The following is a 12,128-nucleotide window of genomic DNA, read 5'->3' as shown; positions in this document are numbered from 1 at the left end:
ACACACCGAACGAGTTCCGGACGACGTTTCCTCTTTGCTCTGCTTCGCCTAGTCGTGTTGGTGGCAGTCCAATTTATAAATGACCTGTCGTCGATGTCGTTTGTTGTTCCTCTTGAGATCTCGATCTATCTATCTGGACAGGGCAGTCAGTCTCTTCTCATCTTCTTATTTGTACGGCAAGCTAGCCGTGGCTTGTCCGGGGTGCTGAGTATCCTCTCTCATCCCCCATCTTCTTTTCCTATCGGGCCACTCTTCGTACCGAGCCCATACCCATCTTCAGTCGAGTCAAGTCGTAAGCCCTCTCTCATCTCCCTTTCTGTTCTTCTCCTTTACTCTCTCTCCTTTCCTTGTCTCATCTCATAGTCGGCTGCTTATGCGACTCGACTTACCGGCTGGAGCAAGTCTAGTAACTCACTGCCTGAATGGGCCTTTCCGCGTCCTCAAAGCTCTGTCAGCTATCACATTCGCAGTATCATCACTGACATTGCCAATGGATGGTGCCTTTGAGACTTGATTTTCTCGGGGAGGGGTTTCAGGTGGGCTTTATGAGGACCCGACGCGACAGATTAATATTCGATAGGGCAATTTCCATGTGAGCTCGGCTTCGGATAACGCAGTCCCCAGACCGCTCGAAAGGATCCGCGATTGCTGGCCGACCTGGACGGCATGGGGCGCCCGGAAGGCCCCCAAAGGCGTGTGCAGCGCCTACATGGATTCCGTCACCCAATCCTGAGCAGGGACTTGCCCGCGCGCCCAATCTTCCTTGGTCGTAGAAGCAGCTATACCCACAGTGGCCTGCATGATGCAGCTGTTCAAGTCGTGTCTGCGTATTATGCATTCTCGTCCGGGAAAGTTATTCTGCTTGACTTGGCCTTGGGTTTCACCATGCCCGGAAAGCTGCTGTCCCCCTCTCTCGAGGAACATACTGACAGACATTGAGACTAAGACAGAGATGAGATCTGTTGGTTCTCTGTTGGTGGTGGGAAAAGATCGTTGCTTGACGAAACTAGTGGAGGTCTGACTCAAGTGGTCCTGAATCTCGGATGCTCGTATCAGGGGCGGTTAGGTTGGCAACACGTGCCAAGGTTGGGAGTGGACTGACAAGTGTCAAGAAGAATCTTCTTTCCACTTGCCTCGTTGGTTGAGCCGCTGTATGACGCCTTTGTTCATTTTCGAGGAAGAGATGACCTCAAAGCCAGCTACATTGGTGCTCAGGTGGCTGGTTGAAACAATCTTGAAGCTGAGGGGGCCCGCTCCTCAGCCAACTTCTCGCCTTCTTCCGTAGCCCCAAGGGAAGGCTAGAGGATAAAGGGGAGTGGTCTTGATCTACGTCTGTCGGTGAGGATGCAGCCAAGAGCCTGATGATCTCGGGTCCCGATGAAAAGAAGCCTTTCCTCCAGGGTGAACAGCCGCAGCGTCATCAGGTAATGACCATTGGGAGTAAACTCGATGTATCAGACGCAGCGAACCCTAGGATGTTCTTTACTGTTTACGGGTATTGTCCCGCTAATTCTCCCTCTCAAATTGGGAGGGTTGGGGGCCAGTGCCTTACTTGCAGCTCCAGGACCTGAAATCATCGGGGCTGAGGCCGTTACGCTACGGTCGATGAGGGGCTTTGATGTGATTCGTAGTCCGTACCGGTCAGAATCTGACTGGTCTCCGTATTGGTTAACTCGAGTTGGCCGAGTGGCTCCATCGAGCTCTTCGTTTGCTGATCAGGGGATACCCTCGTGGTGTATTCCCGCCGCCTCGCTTCACGGAACCTCGGATGTCTTCTGCTCGACGGCGACAGAAGCATCGTGTCGGTTCTTCTTGTGTTCTGGTCTTGGGGCTAGATGACTGGTCACTCTCACTCTCGAGCAGTGCGAAATCGACTGTTGTCTGGTGCTTCAACGTTTGCTTTCACTGCGCGGGAGCAGGCCATGTGACCTGTTCTCCTGATCTTGGTACACATGGTGCGTGGTTTGTGACAGTTTGACCACCTTAAGCGAGGGTTTGACTTGCTTCTCGAGTACCTACCTTACGTACCTTACTCTGCACCGTTCGGAGTGTATCTCAGTCAGTCTTACGTTGTCTTCTGAGGAAGGCGTTGTGGGCTGCCCCTTGCCCTAAGACAACGCAAGGTAGGCAGCAGCAAGGTCAGACAGGCGACCTTCCATGAGGAAACATGTACCTACCGTATCTTACCTGAAGGTACATGGGCACATCATCTTACGGTCAGGTACGATGGTGTTGAAGGTTCCGTTCCGCTCCTTCCCCGTCCTGTCAAAACAGTAACCCCTGTCTCCCCTTCCCTACCTCAGGCAGTTGTCCATCCGGTGTCTTTCATCTTGCTCTATTACTGGCCTATTCCCGCAGGAAACAAGGTTCAGGGATAAGAAAGAAGAACATTCACCTGCCTTAGGTCTGTCCGTGTCCATGCAAGATGTTCATCACAGTATCACAGACTACCACTGAGTGTTTGGAAACGGAGGCTGCGGGAAGGTGCCTTGACCGTTGGGACCGTTAGTACCGTTGACCGTTGCATGTGGCGTTTTTTCTCGTCAGGGCTGCCATCAGCATTTGGACAGGTCTCAACTTGAGGTAACCTTCCATCAGACGAACCACCTCAGACAAAGGCACATGGCATAATCACGTGTAAGACGGTGAGTGGCACTTGATCTTGCTTCTATCTGATTTGGAAGAGCTCACATTCCCCTTATCCTTCCTTACCGTCTCCTCTCCTTCTACCTTCTCTATGTTGCGGCCATCATGCAACAGCAGCACCCAGCTCTTATGTCTTGTCTACTTACTCCCTCTTTCCCTTGGCCCATTCCCTCAAGACATTCTTTTTCAACTTGCCAGTGCTAGTCTTGGGCAGTTCATCAACAACCTCAACCTCCCGAGGCACCATGAACTTGGAAATGTTGCTCTGGTGCTTCGCCCACGAAATTAGGTCTTCCCCCTTCAAGCTCTTGCCTTCTTTGACAGTCACGTAGGCTTTAGGACGCTCGCCCCAATGTGAATCAGGCACAGCAACCACGGCCGCTTCGAGTAGATCGGGGTGTTGTACGAGCATGCCCTCAAGGGCCACCGATGAGATGTTCTCGCCACCTAGTCCCTCATTAGTCCGATGAAAAGTAACAGCTCGACAAGTTGACGCGTACCTGAAATGATAATATCCTTTGCTCTATCGAGAATCTGAGCCGATCCATCGGGATGCCAGACTGCGAGATCCCCAGAGTGCAGCGCGCCGCCGTCGAACAACTTCTTGGTGGCTTCGGCATCCTTGAAATACTCCTTGGCGCAGATATTACCGAAGAAAACAATCTCGCCGATTTCTTTCCCGTCCTTGGCGACATCAATAAGAACACCCTCCGGCTGATCTGTCTTAATGATTCGAATGGGAAGACTGGTCAAGAAGCCATGACCCTGGCGAGCCATTTTGGCGTATTTCTCATTTGTTGGGAGTGTCTCCCATGATGGCATATGGTATCCTTTGGTGATGGGACCATAGGTCTCCGTCATACCATAGACATGGACGGGGAAGAGGTTCAGGTTCGTCTAACCACGTCAACACTATTTCTGCGAGTCCCGGCAGCCGGATCAAGCGTTACATACCATCTGCTCGAACAAGTGCGCACTGGGTGGACTGGCAGCTACAGTCACCCGTACTTCTTGGGGCAACTTCTCGGCCTCATTCGCCGAACATAACAGGGTGTTGACTGTTGGTGCTGCCTGCAATTGGACTACTGTGTCAGCTGTCTGCTCTTCACACTCTGTGGATAGGAATCACTTGCGTTGAAGTGTGTGATGCCCTCTTCCTTAAGCAACTTCCAGATGAGAGGGTAGTCAATCTTTCGCAAGCACACGTGCGTTCCACGCACAGCCGTCACCGCCCAAGGGAATCTGTACTATGTCAGTAGGTTCAAACAAGACTCAAGGGCCCCGGACTGGAGGGTAGGGCTGCTTACGTCCAACCAACGGCGTGGAACCTAGACATAGTCAGCAAATGCCTGTCGACAATATATTCTGATGCACTTACATGGGTAAAGTCCATAGCTAGATGGTAGAAATCCATGGTCAGCTAGGTGCAGCAAGCATGAGCTGGGCTTACCCGTGACTTACATATTTGCAACGGCCAGTGTGATAGTTCAGTCCTGATTCGATGACGTTTCCAACAGCTACATGTAAATACAATCAGCACCACTTGATACCTGGGCAAGAGTCTCAGGCCGGTTCATGCGTCACTTACCAGCCAAATAGGCCCCGCGGTGCGTGTAGACTACGCCCTTGGGCCGACTCGTGGTTCCTGAAGTGAATGGGATTGCAAGCATATCATCCTCATTACCACATTGTGAGTGAAGGCCGGCCCAACCCTGGCCGTGTTGCTGGTCATACTGCAGGCCCTCCAAGACGGCATCATCAAAGGGGCCACTCAAGGCGCCCTCCGTGTAGTCGGTATCAGTGTCGATAATCAAGGGGACCTTGGGGTGTTTCTCCTTGAACTCGTCAAGCAGGTGGACGAACTCCTGGTCGACGATGATTGAATCGACCTCGGCAAAGTCGAAGATGTAGGTGATGTCATCCGACTTCAATCTGTAGTTGACACCCACATTAACCCCACCAGCGGCGGCAATGCCAAAGATGGACTCGAGAAAGGCGGGTGTATTGGGCGCAAGAATTCCGACCCTCTTGAAGCCGTGCTTCTTCAGGTAATAAGCAAGGCCGCGCGCTCTGTCTGCGAACTCTATGTAAGACCGGCGCAGAGTTCGGCCGTTGGCTGTCACGTGGAAGATGGCTTCTGCATCGGGCTCTATCGCGGCGGCACGCTCCAGAAAGAAGGTTGGCGAAAGCTGGTGTATGTGGTGGTTCGGACGGGGCTCGTCGACCTTGGCTGTGGAGGATGAGAGGAGGTGTCCGAGGATGTTCTTAAGACGAGATGGAGGGCTAGACATGGCTACTGCTGACTGGAAGAGCCTCTTCTACAGAACCGAGAGGTGAGACGTAAGAACGAAGATGAGATTGTCAATCTCTGCGTGCTGGATATGAAATCGTGGGTTCGTTTGAAAGCTGGCGATTATAAACCTATGAAGGCAAATGTGGAAGAAATGGTGGTGAGTGAGAGGAAGGACTTGTATGCAGCGATTGAAAGCCAGCCATTCTTACTACCAGCCACAATCCCTCTTCCACTTACCCGATCCCCGAGCCAGGCCTAGCTGTCCCTGCTGGCATACCCCAATTGTCCAGCTGTTTTGAGACACTTTGACGGACCGAACCCGACAGCTCCAGCTCCCAGCTCCTGCTTAAGCGGCTGTCCTCGGTAGGAAATTACCCCACACTTGGCAAGTGTGCTTCCAGGGCTGCTCCCCACCAGGTTCAAGCTCCCGTCCCAGGCAAGTCGGGGTAATTGCGCTAGACCAGATTGGACCTCTTCGATATTAGGTAAGCAGGACTCACAGACAAGCGCATGAGCCCGCGCCAGGGGTGTGAAAGAACGTCCGGCCAGCAGCGAGGAAAGGGCCCACTGCACTTAATGAAAGTCGCGTCGTCGCTGTGCCACCGTGCTGTAGCCTTGCGCGACCAGGGAAAGTGCAGCGCGAAGTGCCAACGCCCGAAATTTTATCACCGACATCAGCGGGACCTCCTTGAAGCACCGCCATCTCTATCCTTCCCACCTATCCATCTCGAACATCAGCGATTCGAGTCATACGTCACTTCCTCACATATTCCGCCTCGAGCAGAGCTTTCTTTGCGACGGTATCACAACGACACCAGCCGATACTTTTCTCGACCTTCCGACCTCTCGCCAGCAATCATGGCAGCTATGTGAGTGCCCATCACCCGCTCCTTCTTTCGCACAGATCCCATGCTCTTCGAATTGCCGAGAAACCATGAGTTTTGTGCGATACATTATTCTACAATCAGGCGCAATTGGTGCTTCTCCCACTTTTCTATCGTTCGATAGCTAACGAGATGCCCCTTCCCAGAGAGAGCTTCGACGGCATCTACTTGGACCTCTCCAAGGAGAGCGGCAAGTGCAGATTCGCCGAGAGCGGTCTCGGTTGGAAGCCCTCCGGCGGCGGCGATACCTTCACTCTCGACCACAGCACAATTGCCTCGGCGCAGTGGAGCCGAGCTGCCAAGGGCTACGAAATCAAGATCCTCAACCGAGACTCGCGCATCATCCAGCTCGATGGGTTCCAACAAGAGGTAAAGAAGCGCGCATCAGTCGTTAGACTCAGTATGGACGGAATGCTGACTTGGTATTTGGCGTGAAGGACTATGAGCGTCTTGCCAAGCTCTTCAAGAACTGGTACAGCACCGCGCTCGAGAATAGGGAGCACGCCCTGAGGGGATGGAACTGGGGCAAGGCCGACTTTGGAAAGGCCGAGCTGTCTTTCAACGTCCAGAGCCGCCCTGCGTTCGAAATCCCCTACTCCGAAATCTCAAACACCAACTTGGCGGGTCGTAACGAGGTCGCGGTCGAATTCTCAGCTCCCACGGACAAGAACGATACTGGCACTAATGGCCACTTGGGCGGTGCGCGCGGAAAGGGCAAGAAGGCGGGAGCCGGCAAGGATCAGCTCGTTGAGATGCGGTTTTACATTCCCGGAACTGTCAAGAAGGAAGTGGAAGGCGACGAGGCTGGTAGCGACGCCGGCGGCGAAGAGGAAAAGAACGCCGTCACCCTGTTCTACGACACCCTGATGGAGAAGGCCGAGATTGGTGAGACCGCAGGCGATACTATCGCTACGTTCCTGGACATTCTGCATCTCACACCCAGGTATGTGCAAATTGCTATAGCTGTTTATGGCGTAACAGTTCCTGACACCCCGACAGAGGTCGTTTCGATATCGACATGTACGATGCGTCTTTCCGTCTCCGTGGTAAGACGTACGACTACAAGATCCAGTACGACGCCATCAAGAAGTTTATGGTGCTTCCCAAGCCAGACGAGACCCACGTGCTTCTTTGCGTTGGCCTGGACCCGCCCCTGCGCCAGGGTCAGACAAGATACCCGTTCATCGTCATGCAGTTCAAGAAGGACGAGGAGGTGACGATTGATCTTAACCTCACCGAGGAGCAAATAGACGAGCGGTACAAGGACAGACTTCAGCCTCACTACGAGCAACCTCTCCACCAAGTCATCACCTACATCTTCCGAGGACTTGCCAACAAGAAGATCACAACGCCTGCCAAGGACTTCCAGACGTATGTATCTCACCTTCCGTGCGAGAGAATCTGTGCTAACGTCCATGCAGCCACCGCAATCAGTTCGGTATCAAGTGCTCGATCAAGGCCAGCGAAGGCTTCCTGTACTGCCTGGAGAAGGCGTTCATGTTTGTGCCCAAACCTGCGACGTACATTGCCTACGAGCAAACAGCGTCCATCACATTCTCTCGTGTTGGAGGTGCCGTTTCTGCGCTGTCAACCTTTGACATCACCGTGCAGATGAAGAACGGCGCTGGCTCATCACAGTTCAGCAACATCAACCGCGAGGATCTCAAGGGGCTCGAGGAGTTCTTCAGACTCAAGGGATTGCGCGTTAAGAACGAAATCGATGAAGAGACCAACCTCATCGCCGCAGCCATGCGCGACCAAGCCATGGACGATTCGGAAGAGGAGGTTGTTGGTGCCGCCAAGGCCGACCGTGGCTCAGCTGACGAGGATGAAGAGAGTGTCGATGAGGACTTTAACGCCGAGAGTGAGAGTGACGTTGCCGAAGAGTTTGACAGTGACCATGAGAGCTCTGGCTCAGGTAGCCAAGAGAGCGACGTGGATAATGACGACGGCGACGATGGCGAGGATGACGAAGAAGAGGAAGAGGAGAGGCCCAAGAAGAAGAAGAAGACGGGTTGATTGCGCCCTTTCGACTTTTGGGTGTGTTTATCGGCTGGGTGGAGAGGCTGCTGGGCGTTTTTATTTGGGTGTCGGATGAAATGTAACACTATGATTATCTACTTTGACGCTGGCCGACTGGGCGTCGCGGCGAAGCAGAAGAGGTTAATATTTTTCTTGGAAGAGACCCTGCGAGTCTTTTGCAACACGAGGATTCACTGAGTGCGTTTTGGTTTAGTATCAAGTGACTATTTACTCACGGCAGTATGCAAGTGGGGTCCATGTAAGCTTGCCTACTACTCCGTACCTCAACCTTGTACGCCAGTGAGTCAACCCAGCACATGCCACATGACCACCCAAAAGTCATTTTGTGTCTTGTCCATCAAGTCCCATCCGTTTACTACTTGTGTTCCCTAGGTCCTCACGACCGCATGAAGAAGCTACAGCGGAACCTGCCGCATACATTACACGTACAAACACCATGGACGAGCCCATCCCGCTCTTGGGCTCGGGCTCGGGCTCAGGCTCAACGGTAACGATGCCCCGCCTCGTTCTCGGCGTCTACCAGCTCAGAGGGGAAGAATGCTTCGCGGCCTGTCTGGCGGGGTTGGAGGCCGGGTACCGGCACATTGACACCGCGCAGCTGTACGGGAACGAGGAGGATGTTGGGAGGGCTGTTGCGGTGTTTTTGCGAGGGCGAGACGTATCAAATGGGTGCGGTGAAGGGGGAAGAATCGAGAGGGAGGATCTGTTTTTGACGACCAAGGTTGGACGGTGGGAGGGCGACGGGGAGAAGATGTATGAGAGTGTCTTAAGGAGTGTGAGGAGAGTTGCTGGGGAGGAGGAGGGAGGGTACGTTGACTTGGTTCTCGTACATCGTCCCGTTGCGCGGTGGAGGGATATGTGGAGCGTGTTGGGGAGGTTTGTGAGGGAGGGTAGAGCGAGGGCGATTGGGGTTAGTAAGTTTGGGATTGGGGCGCTGGAGGAGATGAAGAAGGGTTGTGAGGGGGTGTTGCCGTGTGTGAATCAGATTGAGGTGAGTATCTACGGTACCTACCTACCTAGGTACTCATTAAAAATGACTCTCGCGGTACTGGGAGGTAAAATGCGGCAAAATTTTGCACAGCAAGGTTGATAGGGATATGCTGATGAGTGTCGCGAGAATAGCTTCACCCGTGGTGTCAACAGCGGGAACTAGTCGCCTACTGCCAACAGAACGGTATCGTGGTACAAGCGTACAGCCCACTCGCGCGCGGGCAACGGTGGACGGACCCGGTGTTGAGAGAGGTCGTGGAGCGGGTCCGGCGCCGCGTCGGGGTCGGTGTCCGGGAGGAACCGATACCGGTATTCGGACGACGGGTGGCGGGGACGAACTGGCGCAACGACGACCCACAGGACCGGGAGACAGCAGTCACGAAGATGAGAGAGATCACGGAGGTTACAGTCACGCCGGCGCAGGTGCTGATCCGGTGGTCTCTGCAGCGCGGATTCGTGCCGCTTATCAAGAGTGCGAACGCAGAGAGGATCAGGGAGAATGGGGACGTGTTTTGGTTCGAGTTTGATGAGGTCGAGATGGGCATGTTGGATGGATTGGATTTGGGGACCGCGGGGGCGCTGTTTCCTAAGAATGTGAGTTGATGGCGGGATACATCACTCACCTTCACTTGGGGCTTCCCATGAAAACCATCCTAACGGAAATGCTCTGGAATAGTCTGGTAATGCAGCCGTGGGGCTATAGGCACCGTGTAGAGACTTCATTCCGAGTTTGCAAAGTACAAGCTAAGATTGATTTCTGTGTGTGGCTGTAGCCTAACTCTATAGAGAGTCCCGGATTCACTTTCATTCAATTTTCATGACAGTATGTTACAGTATTGAATATAACCGCAACACACAGCAAAAGCGTGGATACCTTAGTACGCCTGCTAATGAGGTTACTACAAGTGCCCCACGCAGACAGCGCTCCCAGCGGCCGGGGCAGGACGGAAGGTTCGCCGAGACCCGAATCGGGACCTTGTTCGGGCGCGGGTTGGTGGCGTTGACGCTGGCGCATGAACTCATCAAGTGGGCGGTGGAACCATTCCAGGGCGGCCAGCACAGGTGCCAGCTTCACCTGGAATCTTCGATGCTCATCCTGGGCCATCCCACCTCGCGCTGCGCTTGCGGAGGGGCAGCGAAGCAGTGACCTACCTGCCTGCTTGCAGCTTGGGGAAAGATCGCCAAACAAACAAAAAACATCGACAAACGTCTCTGCCCTTTGACCTGCGAGCGCTTGACTTTAACCTTTTAAATTTCCTCCAATTCTGTACTCCATCATCGTCATTTCAGATACTTGACCCGCTTTCTAAAGACGACGACCATGAGCGAAAGCAGCTTTCAGCGTCCGTTGCGCGGCGGTTGCCAGTGCGGGCGCAACAGTTACATCATCGAGGTCCCGCAGGGCACCACCGAGAAAGCCCAGGTGCTATTCCATACAGACTCAATGCACAGTAAGTGGCTTCGTCTGGCCAATTTCTCGTGATTTCCGTGAGAAGGCGTTCTCAAATAATCCCGCCGTGCATACAGCCGATCATGCCTCACCTCTTCGCGTCTTCGAGAGCAGAAGCTCCGCTAACCCATGATCTGATGCGCAGGAGTTCCTCTCGCAACCCCACTGGCCGCCATGATCCGAGTGCCACTCTCGTGGTATCACAGCTCAACCCACGCCTTCTACCCGGACGAAAGGCACTCGGCGATCCGCCGCGTTTTCGAATCACCCTCCAACCACCATCCTTCGAGACGAAACTTTTGCGGCTTCTGCGGCACGCCGCTGTCCTACTGGACCGAGAGACCCCCTACCGAGGCGGGGTTCATCCACCTGACCCTTGCGAGCCTGCGAGGTGAAGACCTACGAGATCTGGAAGATCTGGGGCTGATACCAGAGTTTGAAGAGCCGGAAGAACAGCCCGCTGTTCCGACAACAACCACGGTAATTGGGAGGGAAACCCAGGGCGTCCCTTGGTTCGAGGGCATGATCGAGGGTACCCGTTTGGGCAACTTGCGTCACAGCCAGGTTGTTGATCATAGCAGAGACGGGAAAATTAGGGTTGAATGGGAGATTGTAGAGTGGACCGAGGGAGACGATGCTGCCGACGTGGCCGCAGCAGCGGATGGCGATGTTAATATGACGACAAATCATCCCGGAAAACGCAAAATGAACGACCGAGAAGACGAGGATGCGGCTGTCGACGGCATGCATTAAGCCTTGTCCATGCCGTGCATTGCAGCGGCAGGGTAGGTCGTAATGAATCCAGGGCCGTCTCGAGCTGGGCCGGCTCACCTTCGTCCCGGCTTCCGTACACCTCGGTGAGGCTCCGGAGAGAGTCTCCAAAACAAATACTATGCTTCTGGCGCAGACTTTGTCCCGTTAGTCTTGGAAAATTGGCGCAAAGATGTGGCAGTCCCAAAGATGGCACATTTGATTTGCACACATCAGAGGATGTGCTGCGTGGCAGTTCCAGAAAGAATTGAGATGAGGTTCAAAGAGGCAGACAGGCATGCGCGCTGTACTGACTGCAGCATCCACGATGAAAGCAGCAAAGATGAAGGTACCTTGAGATAGCTGTAGACGCTGCCATGTACACACATGCCCCAGCAGGGAATATAAGTTGCAAAATCTCCGATGATCTCCCGGAATTCGTGTGTTTTTGTGTCGTTTTGGGCTTCCGCTACCTTGACCAAAGGCCTGTTGGCTGTAAGTGAAGGCCCCGCCAGCCGGGCAGACGGCTTCGTCAACCGAAATCGAGAAGACACAAAGCAGTTGCATCGTTTCCTTGGATGACCGGGTAAGGCGTTGGCCCTCCGCGTAGAAACAACAGATCGGTGGTTCTTCATGTGATACGGCGTGTTGTAATCGCGCAAACTAAGGTGCTTACGCTGGGGCTGTCGGGCTTGGAGGGGCGGAATTGGATTTCAAGCAGGATGCAGCTCTTCGTAAAGTCGTATCTGTACATCCATCCATGAGCCGCTTGAGAAAAGCGCCGGACGGAGAAAAAGGAACCGCAAGAAGTCTTGTGATAACGCCAGGTGTTCTGAAGTTGAGATGCCGTCTATATCAGAGGCTTGTTATGAAGCTGGGGACGAGAAACCTGGATGGTGCGGAGATTATGGGACGATAGCCGGAGTTGGAGAAGCTTCTTGGAGTGACATTGGACGAGCCGAGTGTAGGTAGAAACAGGTGGAAGGGAGACTCTCCCGTCCAGGGTCCGCTCACCGAGAGCAACGGGATTTTGTTCGCGGACTTGGGGGTTTCCTGACATTTTGGACTGGGC

General features: G+C 53.8%; 4 protein-coding genes across 4 annotated transcripts; 3 read left to right on the top strand and 1 right to left on the bottom strand.

Moving 5' to 3' along the window:
* Positions 1-2,788: 2,788 nt before the first annotated feature.
* On the bottom strand, positions 2,789-4,937 carry HER10_EVM0010282 (AMP-binding enzyme; the record flags this gene model as incomplete). Its single annotated transcript, XM_035479747.1, has 7 exons — positions 2,789-2,989; positions 3,020-3,093; positions 3,147-3,543; positions 3,601-3,713; positions 3,776-3,888; positions 4,097-4,163; positions 4,235-4,937. The coding sequence occupies 7 exons, from the start codon at positions 4,935-4,937 to the stop codon at positions 2,789-2,791; spliced, it is 1,668 nt and encodes a 555-aa protein (XP_035336465.1).
* A 593-nt stretch (positions 4,938-5,530) lies between these two features.
* HER10_EVM0010189 (FACT complex subunit pob-3) lies at positions 5,531-8,028 on the top strand. Its single transcript, XM_035479657.1, has 5 exons — positions 5,531-5,808; positions 5,970-6,192; positions 6,261-6,766; positions 6,823-7,194; positions 7,245-8,028. Exons 1-5 carry the CDS (start codon positions 5,798-5,800, stop codon positions 7,840-7,842), a joined length of 1,710 nt encoding a protein of 569 aa, XP_035336457.1. The 5' UTR covers positions 5,531-5,797; the 3' UTR covers positions 7,843-8,028.
* A 52-nt stretch (positions 8,029-8,080) lies between these two features.
* Positions 8,081-9,459, top strand: HER10_EVM0002955 (aldo-keto reductase; the record flags this gene model as incomplete). Its single annotated transcript, XM_035472646.1, has 2 exons — positions 8,081-8,857; positions 8,989-9,459. The coding sequence occupies exons 1-2, from the start codon at positions 8,303-8,305 to the stop codon at positions 9,457-9,459; spliced, it is 1,026 nt and encodes a 341-aa protein (XP_035335797.1). The 5' UTR covers positions 8,081-8,302.
* A 464-nt stretch (positions 9,460-9,923) lies between these two features.
* HER10_EVM0001244 (uncharacterized protein) lies at positions 9,924-11,573 on the top strand. Its single transcript, XM_035470999.1, has 2 exons — positions 9,924-10,307; positions 10,452-11,573. Exons 1-2 carry the CDS (start codon positions 10,178-10,180, stop codon positions 11,057-11,059), a joined length of 738 nt encoding a protein of 245 aa, XP_035335634.1. The 5' UTR covers positions 9,924-10,177; the 3' UTR covers positions 11,060-11,573.
* Positions 11,574-12,128: the final 555 nt, after the last annotated feature.

This window comes from Colletotrichum scovillei (assembly GCF_011075155.1).
Source record: "Colletotrichum scovillei strain TJNH1 chromosome Unknown Contig00003, whole genome shotgun sequence".
Classification (NCBI taxonomy): domain Eukaryota; kingdom Fungi; phylum Ascomycota; class Sordariomycetes; order Glomerellales; family Glomerellaceae; genus Colletotrichum; species Colletotrichum scovillei.
The sequence above is the reverse complement of the archived record's forward strand: the minus strand, read 5'-3'. Positions and strand labels throughout refer to the sequence as shown.

Bases quoted from the DNA above. Each gene is read 5' to 3' on its own strand.
- HER10_EVM0010189 (XM_035479657.1), top strand. The intron at 6,193-6,260 runs GTAAAGAAGCGC...TTTGGCGTGAAG, and splicing joins TCGATGGGTTCCAACAAGAG to GACTATGAGCGTCTTGCCAA. The intron at 6,767-6,822 runs GTATGTGCAAAT...ACACCCCGACAG, and splicing joins ATTCTGCATCTCACACCCAG to AGGTCGTTTCGATATCGACA.
- HER10_EVM0001244 (XM_035470999.1), top strand. From the start codon at position 10,178: ATGAGCGAAAGCAGCTTTCAGCGTCCGTTGCGCGGCGGTTGCCAGTGC. The intron at 10,308-10,451 runs GTAAGTGGCTTC...TCTGATGCGCAG, and splicing joins CCATACAGACTCAATGCACA to GAGTTCCTCTCGCAACCCCA.